The sequence below is a fragment of the Coenobita brevimanus genome, chromosome 15 (genome assembly GCF_032717465.1).
Source record: "Coenobita brevimanus isolate Jiangsu-jjx chromosome 15, ASM3271746v2, whole genome shotgun sequence".
Lineage (NCBI taxonomy): Eukaryota > Metazoa > Arthropoda > Malacostraca > Decapoda > Coenobitidae > Coenobita > Coenobita brevimanus.
This window is the reverse complement of record NC_136968.1, coordinates 13,043,758-13,057,394: the sequence shown is the minus strand read 5'-3', so window position 1 is coordinate 13,057,394 and position 13,637 is coordinate 13,043,758. Positions and strand designations below refer to the sequence as shown.

At 40.8% G+C, this 13,637-nt stretch overlaps 1 protein-coding gene across 1 annotated transcript in view; it reads right to left on the bottom strand.

Moving 5' to 3' along the window:
* Positions 1 to 12,086, bottom strand: part of LOC145390673 (transmembrane protease serine 9-like) — a 47,450-nt gene extending 35,364 nt beyond the window's left edge. Inside the window, exons 1-6 of the mRNA XM_080265465.1 lie at positions 12,059 to 12,086; positions 10,602 to 10,788; positions 7,656 to 7,770; positions 6,105 to 6,246; positions 4,367 to 4,506; positions 1,983 to 2,099 (exon numbers count right to left, since the gene is read on the bottom strand). Coding sequence (XP_080121591.1) covers positions 1,983 to 2,099; positions 4,367 to 4,506; positions 6,105 to 6,246; positions 7,656 to 7,770; positions 10,602 to 10,788; positions 12,059 to 12,086 — 729 coding nt within the window. The remainder of the gene's footprint in view (positions 1 to 1,982; positions 2,100 to 4,366; positions 4,507 to 6,104; positions 6,247 to 7,655; positions 7,771 to 10,601; positions 10,789 to 12,058) is intronic.
* Positions 12,087 to 13,637: the final 1,551 nt, after the last annotated feature.

The window sequence follows — 13,637 nt, the reverse complement described above, 5'->3', positions numbered from 1 at the left end:
TCATTCGTTTCCCGCAGCGTCCATCTCAGCAGTTACTTCAACAAACAAGTGATGAGGCTATGGCACACCTAATGTCTGACTTGGCTCATATCTTTGATTGGGGTAAAGTAATCTTGTTGTTTTTAATGTATCAAAAACTCAATTGTTACATCTATCAACCCGACAGCATCTTCCACAGAAGTACCCTCTAATTCATAATAATATCCAGTTTAATCCTGCATCATCTTTTAATATACTTGGGGTTTCATCTCTCGGGATTTATCTTGGAAAGAACACATTTCCTCTGTTGTAAAATCTGCTTCTAAGAGATTATTTATGCTAAGCCGACTCCGTGCCTTCTTTACCCCTGCACAGTTGTTGACTTATATACACGGGTTTTATTAGTCCCTGTGTAGAGTACAACTCTCATGTGTGGGGAGACTCCTCACATACAGTTCTTCACAACAAGGTGGAGTCAAAGGCTTTTCGTCTCATTAACTTTCCTCCACTTACTGGCTTTCTTCAACCTCTGTCTCTTCACCGCACTGTTGCATCTTTATTTTCTATCGCTACTTCAATTGTTAGTGCTCCTCTGAATTGTCTGCTTGCATCATTCCACCACTACGATGGACGCTAAACACCCTTCTAGCAACAAACTCTCATCCCATTTCTCTCCAACTCTCTAATGCAAGAGTTAACCATTACTCCCAGTCCTTCATATATGCAACAGGTCAACTCTGGAACTGTCCCCCTCTGTATGTATTTCCTACTGCCGATGATCTCCAGTCATTCAAACGCATTGTGTCCAGTGATCTCGAAATGCACGGATCTTGAATTTGGCTCTTTTTTTTTTTCTTTTTTTTTTCTTGAAGGGAACAATTTTCAGGTTCCTGGCCTTTAGTTCCTTCTTCCTTGCATTAAAAAAAAGCTGAGAAAAATCGACTGGATAGCAAGAATAAAATGGAAAAGGGAGTTAAGGTTGAGAATAAAAGTATCCATTGCTGCTGGTAGATTTATTGGACGCCCAAGACTTATTAAATGAATTACAATACTATAGTGCATTTACTCTGACCAGACAAACATCTGTAACCCCTTTCAGTTCAGTTGATGGACAAGTGTAGTCAGAATGTAGGGTAACTTTAAATAGTAACCATGGAGATTCATTCCTACTTCATAAGTAAGACTCAGAATTTCACGCAACCACGGCTTACAATTCCAGTTGTGGGAGCGGCCCAGTTCCATCACATGAAAAAAAAGCTATTAGAGGAAGATTATCTAATACCAAAAATAATTCACAAAACCAAAGAGATAAAACGATAATTGTCAACTGTCTTAAGACGTAAGGTTCCGAGGCTAGGCTATTGCAATACTTAAGGGTAGAGGACTGACCTACGTCCCTTGTAGCATTTGACATGACAGATAAATACTGAGACACCAATGGGAAATTCGACCTGTTGTGCGTAGGGCTCGAGCAGACTCCAAGTCGAGTACTGTACCACTAGACCACAGGGCATCTCTTATGTTTTACTCACAGACAAACAACACCAAAGAGAAAAGTGAGATTTTTATAAACGGACTGGTTCATACATTACGCATCTCGATTATCGTGTGTCGTGGGCCACCTGATGCAATGAAACAGTTAACAAGTGTCCTGCTAACGGTGAACGAGCTCCGATTAACAAACACCGATAAATAACATGACCCAGTCTGTGTTTGGGAGTTGAATGATAAAGAAGTTATCGTAGTGAAGGGGTTAATGAAGTCAGTAACTTATATTTCTACTCCATAGCGTTTCTCTTAAGTTGATTAATAAATTAAAGAGACAGCCCGACTAAAGTGCAGAAAATGTGTTTGAAGCGACGGGGTTTATAATTTTCTAGTGAAGTTATCAAAATTGTAAATATATGCTCGTAGTGAAGGGGCCAACGAGGGCCTTTGTGGTCAAGTGGTTAACAAGCCCCGGAGCCGACAAATGAGGTGATCCAGTCGGTGTAGGCGGGTACCCTGGTGTAGACTCCTGGGTTGACGGCGCCGGCGCACCCATCACCATAGCTCACAATGCCAAACGCCGCCCAACGACCGTCACACAGCCGCGTCACAAGGGCCCCGCCGCTGTCACCCTGTTGGTTAGATTGGGGTAGGTTGGGCTGGGTTAGATTACGGTTGGGTGAGTTAGGTTGAGTTAGGTTTAGTTGAGTTGGATTGGGTTTGGTTTGGTTGAGTTGCACTGGATTAGGTTCTTCAGATTTGCTCACGTTACGCTGCATTGGACTAGGGTGATTGGGTGTCGTTTGGTTAGGCTGAGTTGTGTTGCGTTAGGGTAGGTTAGGCTAAGCTAGATTAGGATGGGCTGGGTTAATTTAGGCTGAGTTAGGTTAGGTTCGTTCAGCTAGGTTACGTTAGGATTATTCAGGTTAGGTTAGACTGGGTAAAGTTGTGTTGCGCTGTGATAGGTTTGGAGTTTACTTAGGTCTGTTTAGGTTAGGTTTGGTTTTGAATAGGTTAAGTTACGCTATATTTGAATTGGTATGGTTGTGTTAGCTTAGTCTACGTAATTAGGTTAGCTTAGGTTAAGACTGAGTTGAGTTAGACCAGATTGGGTTAAGTTAGGTTAGTAGACTCGGGTCTGTGACCACGGGGCCCACTTGTTCCCACCAACCATCAGGTGGTTCTATGAAGAGAGAGTCGCTGTTACCACCTTTTGATATGTGGCACACTTGTGGTAGGTATGGAGATCGGGTGGAGGTTTTACACTAGTGGAGGTATGGTGGATTTGGTAGGTGGGGAGGTGTGGTATGTGTCAGGGTGTGATAGAAGTAAATATATGATAGGTCTGGAGGTACAACGGGTTTGGAGGCATTACGCATGTGAAAGTGTGACTAGGGCGACACCGTTGTCACACTTTTGTACGTGGGACAGGGTGGGAAATGCGAAGGTGCGGTACAAGTAACATGTGTAGAATTGCAACAGGTGAGGAGAACTAGCTAGGCTGGCATCCTTCAAGACAGGTCCATACTAATTTACTGAATATGGTGTGAAGCATGGCTATAAAAGAAATGTGAAACTGAGGCAGATATTGAAATGTGGCACGGGTATGACAGGCATGGAAGTGTGACAGGTGTGGTTTGTTGTGGAAATGTGACACATGTGTATCAAGCATCGAGATCTACGACAAGTGAAACAGGTGTTGGCGATGACACTAATGCAGGAATAAATTATGACAGATTAAGATTTAGAACATGTGTATATACTGCGAAGGTGAGACAGAAAAAGGTAAAACAGCTGGTGTGGGGCTGTAATGAAGTAACAGGTGTGCAAGTGCAACAGGTGTGAAGGTGAGAAAGAAGTTAAGGTGAGACAGGGATGACGGAGAGTTATGAAGGTAATGCAGATATGTAGGTAAGACTGACACCATAGTTAGACACAGATAAAACAGATGTGAAGACGAAACAGATATGTACATACGTAAGTTATGAAAGTCAGGAAGGAAAACCAAAAATAGAGGGAAAGGTAAGATACGTATGCTGGTCAGACAAGCATGAGGGTTAGACAGTATGCAGGTAAGAAAGGTGAGAAAACCAGGTTCAGTCAAGAGGTACCAGGCACAACAAACCTCGCCCGACAGAATTTATTTTAGTTTCAGCGGTTTTCAAGTTATAGAACACTTGCGTTTGATATTTGAAGGTTATTCAAGGTCAAAGGTCATGGTGCCATAGGAAAGCCTATGTGAGACTTCCCATAATTATCTTGATAGTAGTAAATATCTCTGTCTTAACCAGTTTCGAGTTACAGCTCCCTGAATATCCGCGACTTTGAGTATGACCTTCCTGGGTTAAGGTCAAAGGTAAATAAACCTATGTGGGACTTCCTATATGTTGATAATAGTAAATATCTACCTCCAGCCAGTTTCGTCCCCTAAATAACCGTGACCTTGAGTCTGACCTTTCAAGGTCACTCAAGGTCAAAGGTCTTGGTGGCAAATGAAAGCCCATATTGGAGTTTCTATATACTTTTAACAGTAAATATCTGTATCTTCAACCAGTTTCAAGTTATAGCCCTCTGAAAATCCATGACCTTGATTTTGATCTTTCAGGGTCATTCGATTACCTCCAAAATTTAATCATTTCCTTTGGGGACCAGTGCCCACAAATCCTGAAAGTTTTATATAATTTCAATCAGCCGCTTTTCCTTAATGTTGCTAACAAACAAAGAATGAAAGACACTGACAAATAAACAAATGACCAAAAACAATACCTTGCCTGACTCCGTCCGGGCGAGGTAATTAAACAGGGGAGATAGTGAAAGAAGCGTGGAGATGAGGCAGGTATAATAATCAGGCACATCTCAAAAAGGTGTGATGAAAACAAACGAATGTGTCAAACCCCACCTGACAAGAATCCTTCGAGGGAGTAAGTGTACACACGACGGTGGAGGTGTCAGCAGGGAGTGCCACAAGCTGTTGACACTGTTCGATGGTGATCACGTCTAGAGCCACCTCCCGAAGTATCGTCGGGGGAACGGCGGTGGCTGAAGGTGAAGGAAGAGGTAAATGTTATGAAGGAAACGGGGAGAGGAAAGAAGGAGAGGTAGAGGAGGGGTATAAGTCAATGAAGAGAGAGAGAGGGAGGAAAGAGAGAGAAATCGTGGAGGATATGGAGGGAGGAAAGAGGGAGAGGTAGCAGTCATGGAGGAAACAGAGATAGGAAAGAGAAGTAGTGGTCAGGGAGGAAACGGAGGGAGGAAAGAGTAGAAATCAGAGGTCAGTGAAAAAAGCAGGGAGGAAAGATAGGAAAGTTGAGGTCATGGAGGAAAAGGAGGGAAGAAAGAAGAGGGAAGCAGAGGTCATGGGGGAAAACAGAAGGAGGAAAGAGGGAACAATGAAGAAAATATGAGGTTGATACTACTGATGAGAGAGAGAGAGAGAGAGAGAGAGAGAGAGAGAGAGAGAGAGTAAAACTGAAGTCATTGAGGAAAGAGACTGGAAAAAGGGAAACATTTGTCACTAAGGAGAAAGTAATTAAAAGTATGGATAACTATTCATCCTTGATGTATAATGGTGAAAAATTATAAAGAAAAAATGTAGCAAGACTGAGGAAGAGAATCAGTAGAATATAGTACTTGGAAAATATACAGGATTAGGACATGTAAGGAACATATGCAAACAATAGGGCTTTAGGATGATGAGGAAACAGACTGGGTAACACAGATAAAAGAGTTTGTTCAAAATGAAAGAACACCACTGTAGTCAAGGTTATATATATACGGATCTTTAGATATTATGCTTCATATTTAAGTGGCAAAGTGGAATACGAACATCAAAGTCTGATGAGATAAATATCTGAACCGCATGTCACGGAAGGGACGTGGCTGACCGTCCCCTATTAATGCTGACTGCGCTCTACTTTATAATGTGGGATGCATGCTGACCATATCTAACAACCTCAGATATTCCACAACTGATCTTCAAAATTCAGAGGTCTGCATTCTATACTGCGATCAAATGTATAATGAAATAAAATCATTCTGGGGCCGAGTGTTAATCACCAGCCAAAATAAGTTGTTGACTTAAGTACTAGTTACCTACAAATCAAATCTGAAGAAAATTTGCAAAACTTTACGGAATTCAATTACTGCAATTCAAAGACGTTCAATCTATATTAAAAACCATATCGCCGCTGGCATTAGGTCTCCTTGGATCAAATCTTCGCCAAAAGTAATAGACTTCTGCACATCCACATAGTTGCTATTTCCTGAAGATTTTGTGAAAATTAATCCACAACTTTTCGAGATATTTTACCAACAGATACATATACAAACAACCATGCACAAACATACGTAAAAAAAAAACTACAAGTATATCACTTCGCCTTGCTAAAGCCAGGTGATAAAAACATATGGCGGGTGGCATTCGGTTGTCTTTGGTAAAATATTGAAAGTAATAGACTTACAGCACATCCACATGGTTGCTATTTCCTGAAGGTCTGGTGAAAATTCATTCACAATTTATAGAGATATTTTGGCAACACACACACACACACACACCCACACACACACACACACACACACACAAAATTATATTGCCTCGTTTTGCTAAACGAGGGCGATAATAAACACAAAACCCTTACAGTCATACTCGACGTCCCCCCATCCAGTAACCACAGCCTTGCCGCCGAAAGGTATGTCAGACTCGAGAGCCAGGCAGATGGGTTGGATGGAGGCGCTGAAGGTGAGGTCAGACTGCAGCTCCACCAGGGCGATGTCGTTGGCCTGATGGAGACGAGGTGAAGAGAGACATTTGATAAGGGAGGAAAGTGAGGAATGGGAGAGAAGTGAAGAAGATGAGAAAGGGACATGATAGAAAGGGTAGTGGAGAGGTGAGGTGGTGATGGACCTGGAACTTTGAATTATGCTTTTTTTTTTTTCCATTGATTTATTATGCCTTCAACCACCTATGGTAGAGGAGACACTGAGTGACTGATCTGTCCATCCGTACATGCGAGGATACGTGCGTGGGTCCTTGCGTCCATAACACTCATTTGGGAGCAATATCTCCTGAATCCATCGACGGATTTCCACCAAATTTTTCTCAGTGATGTATAGTGCGAGATGATGAACTGATTAGGTCAACTAGATCAAGGGGTCAAAGGTCAATGTCATATGGGGTCAACTTAGATTATCCATGTGAGCGCGATATCTCCTGAACCCCGCGACGGATTTCGACCAAACTTTTGTCAGTGATACAGTATGAAGGTACGATGAAATGATTAGGTCAGCAAGATCAAGCGGTAAAAGGGCAAGGTCATATGGGTGTGGGCGCGACATTTCCTGAACCCCTCGACGGATTTTGACCAAACCTTTGTCAGTGATACGGTATGAAGAGATGATGCAATGATTAGGTTAGCAAGGTCAATGGATCAAAGATCAAGGTCATACAGGTTTGGGCGCGATATCTCGTGAACCTTTCAACGTATTTCGACCCAACTTGTCGGTGATACGTTATGAAAAGACGATGAATTAATTAAGTCAGCAAGGTCAAGGAGTCAAAAGTCGAAGTCATACGGGTATGTACGCGATAGCTCCTGAACCCCTCAACGGATTTCAACCAAAGTTTTCTCAGTTACAATATGAAGGGTGATGAACTGATTAGGTCAGAGGTCTGGGGGTCAAAAATCAAGGTTTTATGGGATCGACTTACTTTATCTTTAGTTTCATTTCCACCCACAATGAACCCTGTCATGGAGGTTGTAAAGCGAGTTCATGGACAAGGCTTGGCAGAGGCATACTGAGCTATGCTTTGCGTCCACAGCTCGGGGCCTGAGTTCTTGGAGTTTTATTAGGAGAGGACTTGGTGTATTACAGAATGGCAAAGGAATGTCGGTGAAGTTTCGCTAATGCTTATGCATCTCTGGCAACCTTAAACATGAAAAAAGACCATTGCCTGGTTTAGAGCTGTGATTTTTGTGGGTACAATGCCCATCTTCACCATCATCATAATCATCATCAATCCCATTTTGCCCCCAAAGAAACTGGAGCGTAGAGGCCCGGGCTATGGCTCCTAGGTCTCGATATTTGATAATAACAATAGTACTACTACTACTACTACTATTACTGATAACAATAATAATAATGATTGTAGTAGGAGTAGTAGTAATAGTATCAAACAAGAATAACCTCACCTCTGTTATGGGATCGTAGTTGGGGTGGGGGATCCAGCGGGCTACCGGTACGTTTATTGTGTTGGCCTGATCAATGGAGCCCAAGTTTATCTCCACCGCTGTCGCCGACGCCGTCCTTACCGTAAAAAGAAATGAATAATATGAATCAAGTAAAATTAATAAATGAAAAATAAATCAATGCTCAATGGATGTTTTTTAACCCCATTAGTCTGGTGTATTCTGCGCTTGATTATTATTGTTGTTATTATTATTACTACTGATGTTGTTGTTGTTGTTGTTGTTGTTGTTCTTCTTCTTCTTATTCTTATTATTATTATTATGAAGGGGGACTTGCCAGTTACGTAGTCTCGTACCTTCGAGACGTTTCTGGTACCGTAAGTTCCGGTACGGGTCATCAGAGTTGCCAATTTGTCTGCTGTTTGTGAGCTTAGTTATTTCGTAAGTTATGCATCAGTTTTTATGCTCTTTTTCTTTATAATGATTTATTTAAGTGATTGTTAAATTATGTAATTTAAGTTCGTATGGTAAATGATTTAGAGTGTTAAGTAACGTAGGAAAACTCTAGCATGTTTTGATATCTCTTAGTTGGTAACTGTTGTTGCTAGGGGCTGATGCAAGACAGTATGTCCTAGAATGTTGGAGAAGTAGAAGTTTCGAGAGTAATGCAAGCTTATATAAGATGGTGTGGAGACTAGAACACGTTTCAGTGAGGTGTCAAGTCAGTCTAAATGACGTGCAGTCGGTTTTGGTTCAGTGTAGTGCAGTGTCAGTGTCAGTGAAGATAATATATTTTTGGGGCTTGTGAAAACAGTGGCAAATAGTGACGGGTTACTGAAGTTTGTATATCATTGGTACTTGAGAAAACAGTGAAATGTCAAGCATTAAGTGTAATAACTGTGTTGTTCAGCTTTAAGTGTAATAGCAGTTAGTAAAGTGTGTATATCTCCAGTGCTTGTGAGAACAGTAAAGTTGGAAAGCCTTAAGTGGAATTACTTGGAAAATAAAAAGAGTGAACTTTAAGGAGCCAGTGTTAATTTTCGCCTCAGCTGATCTTGTGTACTGCACACCTAAAGGCTGACCATAGGAAGAACAACTCACTGGGCAACGTCCTTCCTGTACTGTACTACTGCTGTTGGAACCTGTGGCAGTGTGGGACTGGGACGTAATATTATTTAACTGGAAGAGTTACATACAGCATTTGTTGATCCCCTTCAGTATTTAGAAATCCTACCTAAGTCAATCAGATTGCCTGCTCCGAGGATGGTAAAAATTAAGAATATGTTATCAGTTTCACCGAGTTGATAGTTTTGAAAACTGAAGAACACTGGTAGCAGCAACATCAGCAGCAACAGGAGCAACAACATCACCAGCAGTAGCAGTAGTAGTAGTTAGCGGATGGGAGCCTATTCATGTACTAGGATATCAAAGCCATATCTGCACTCCTTCCGTTAATTTGTATCTTTATTAGTTTTGGCGGGGGCTGGCCCCCTAAAGATAATTGTGGATAACGGTGGATAATGGTGGACAATTTTACATAGTGGAATACATTATCAAAGAAGCAGACCAACTGACCTGAGAAGTTTCGTTGCAATCCATACGCTCACTTTCCTGTATTTCTGATCGCTTTTATTTTGGGGAGTACAACATGTACTAAGATACTATAACAATTTCAGCCTTCCTTTGACTATATCTGATTTTTTAAAAAATCTGGTGAGGGGGCTGATCCCCTAAAAATCATAGATGGGAAACTGTAAATAGTGGAAGACCTTCGGGGTAACCAGATGAAGTCACGTGGGAGGGTTCATTCTAAACCATCAAACAGCCTAGGAGTTAAGTCACACACACACAGACAGACAGACAGAGAGACAAGCACACAAATATACTGAATCTCGCGAAACGGTATTGACCTAGTTGCTGAAAATTATATCAGTCTGCCTCGCAGGAGTGATGATGATGATAAAAATAAAAATATTAAAATAATAATGATAATTATAATAATAATAGTAATAATAATAATAATAATAATAATAATAATATTGATTATAACAATTATGACAAAAATAATAAGAATAACAAGACACACAGCAACAGCAATAATAATAATAATATTAATAATAATAATAATGATAATAATAATAATAATAATCAAAATAATGATAGTAGCAGTAGTAGTAGTAGTAGTGGTAGTAGTAGTATAACCTATTCTATTTCGTCTGAGAAGAGAAGAGACTTAAACATTTGAAAGCTGGCAGCTAATTGGTTGTCCGAGTGCATTCATTAGTAACAATACATTTTATTTCATTTCTTTATTATAAGGGTTGCAATAACCGTTTCTGATGATAGGACTGCACGAATAAAAGATATGTATTGTCATTTGCATGGATTAATTTTAAAACGATGCCTTGCAAAAGTCTATCAGGTGGCCTTGATACGTGTGAAATTTTCAGTTCTCTATTCAGATCAACATTTGCGAACCAAGTTTTACGGGTTCTTTGATTTTTTTTTTTTTTCTGTTAAGGCAATTTAAGGTCAATTTTACGTCATTACTGGGACATTATGTTGATATGGCAGGAGAACAGAAACCACCTGTATCTAGGCCACCTGATAAACTTGGAAGGCTTCATTTTAAAATTAATCTATACAAATAATGATACAAATACTTTATTTGAGCAGCCTTGCCTTCATAAATGGTTATTGTTACCCTTCTCATTAAAAATTATTTAAAATGCATCGTTACCAATGAATGCACTCTGCCAACCAATTAGCTGCTAGCTTTCCAGAGCTTAAAGCCCTTCTCTTCTCAGATGATCTCGAATAGGCTTTAGTAAGGAGAAGGAGGACGAGGTGGAAGAAGTGGAAGAAGAAGAGACGGAAGGAAAAAAAATGAAATACAAAGACAAAAAAAAAAGACAGAAGAATCTATAGAGCGGCATTTATTTTTCCTACCGGGTCTCGATGCAGTGTGCAGCGGTAAGGATCCAGCGAGGGTTGATAATAGATCCCCCACAAGCGAACGTGTTTTGCCCAATAGTGCTCACCACCAACGCCTGATATGGGTACTCGTTGGGAGAGGCTTCTTGTCCACCCACGATCCTGAACTCCTGCACGCTGATGGGAGCTGTGCCGCAGTTGGCTGGTTTAGGACAAGGTGGAGTTAGTTTTCGTTATAAGTGCCGTGTCTGGCTTGCTTTTTGGATGCTATAGTCTCTATAATTATGGAAATAATTCTTATTAAAGTTCCTTTGTTATCTATGAAGCTGGTTTGCGGATCTCCCCTCCCATCCCCCAGCTTACAGTATCAGTTGTGTAGAGATGCTAGGTTAAATCTAATAGTTCCACCACAACACAATAAAAACAATGAATAAAAAAGTAAAGAAAGACGAAATTACATAAGTCCTACTAGATACAAAGAATCCCTCCAACAATTACGCGAAAATTATCATATTGTCCTACCGGAAACTAATGAAATGCAACAAAATATTTTATAGTCCTCCCACAACAATCACGTCAAGGCAAAAACCATGTTATGAAAACGCTTAAAATTCCTGCCACAACACAAGAATCATACTAAGAGCATTTGTACTCCAACCACAACAACAATAATGGCAACAAAATAACAACAACAACAGCAACCACAACAACAGCAACCACAACAACAACAAACACAACAACAGCAACCACAACAAAAACCACAGCAACAATAATCACAATAATAACCACAACAACAATAAAAACAACAACAACAACAATAACCACAACAACAACCACATCAACAACAATGAGAACAGCACAAGAAGAGCAACAACAACAACAAAATCACACCAGCGAGTCTCAAACATACCAGTGTAAGAATCATGGTACCACTACATGAAGCATCACACCAAACGGTCTCACAGCTTTACCGCAAAATATTACACCAACACACTTTAAGGGTCTAACACACACACACACACACACACACACACACACACACACACACACACACACACACACACACACACACACACACACTTAAATATCAGGAACTAGAGGGCCCCTCAAAGGGGGGAATCACACCACCAGCGAACCGAAACATATCTAGTGCGGCTCGGAATATGACCTTGACCTTGACCGACTTTCACCACTTTCGACTACGTAGGAGATTTTCATCTCTTCTACACACCTGTCAAATTTGATGATGATACCTTGAGCGGTTGGGAAGGTATTGTGGTAACAGACACACAGACCTTGACCTACTTTCACCATTTTCCAACTCATAGGAGATTTTCATCCTTACTACACACTTGTAAAATTTCGTGATGATGTCTTGAGGGGTTGCGAAGTTATTGTGCTAACACACTCACACACACACACACACACACACACACACACACACACACACACACACAAACTGAAAACAATACCAGCTTCGCTATCGCGGCAGGTAATCATATTGTTAGTACCATTTTACAGTTCAAACTGTTTAAATAAAACCAAATTTTATTATAGTACTAAAGCCTCCCCAAGGGGGGAATCATAGCAGCCGCGAGCCGATACATGTCTAGCACGGTTCGGAATATGACCTTGACCTTGACCTACTTTCACCAATTCCGAACTCGTAGGAGATTTTCATCCCTACCACACACCTGTAAAATTTTGTGATGATATCTTGAGCGGTTGCGAAGTTATCGTGGTAAGAAACACACACCCTGACCTACTTTCACCAATTCTGAACTCTTGGGAGATTTTCATCCCTACTACTTACATGTAACATTTTGTGATATCTTGAGCAGTTGCGAAGTTCTCGTGCCAACAGACACACAGACAGACAAACAAACTGGAAACAATTTTCGTAGAAGATTTTCAACCCTACTATACACCTGTAAAATTTAGTGATGACATTCTGAGCTGTTGCGAAGTTTTCTTGGTAACGGACAGACGGACCTTGACCTACTTTCACCAATTTCGAACTCGTGATCCCTTTTTTCCCCCTGATACACACCTATAAAAATTTTTGATATTTTGAGCGGTTGCGAAGCTATCGTGCTAACACACACACACACACACACACACACACACACACACACACACACACACACACACACACACACACACACACACACACACACAATGAAAACAATATCAGCTTCTCTATCGCGGCTGGTAAATATATTCTAGCATTACCTCAAACAATAAATCCCACCAAACATACACTGCTACCACAGCGCCAAAACACTTTGAGTCCTGTCACAAGAAGAATATTTCCAAGACACTAAGGCCCGTCTTCTCGTTCAGTAAGACTTCGTAGCACCTCTTCCTTAGCGATTTATTTTTTGATATGGCTGGTTAATATCCTTTTGTACATTATTTATGAAATGTATGGCGATATTAAAAGGATGAATATATAACTGAAGAAGAGAACAGTAAGGAATAAATGCATAATAAACCGCTTAGAAGAAAACGGTAAGGAATAATATCCAAAACAAATCGCTTAGGAAGAGGTGTTGGGGAGTTTCTTTAACCGACGAGAATACGGGCCTTCAACATTCCCGATAATACTGTAATAAAAATACCAATATTCCTGCCACAACAACCGATTATACCAGGACACTGAGAATCATACCAGTAACATCTCACTGCCCTACCACAATACCGAGCATCATATAAGCTACCTCCTATACCGGGAATCATACCAACAGACCGGGAATCACACCAGAACGTCTCAAACCCCTATCACAGTACTAAGAATCACACCAAGACACCATATCGCTAGAATATGCAGTCGTACCAAAACAAAAGGATACATCCAGACATCCTACTGTACATCAAACCATAACCGAGCACAGAGAGAGAGAGAGAGAGAGAGAGAGAGAGAGAGAGAGAGAGAGAGAGAGAGAGAGATACTGTACATCAAACCATAACCGAGCACAGAGAGAGAGAGAGAGAGAGAGAGAGAGAGAGAGAGAGAGAGAGAGAGAGAGAGAGAGAGAGAGAGAGAGAGAG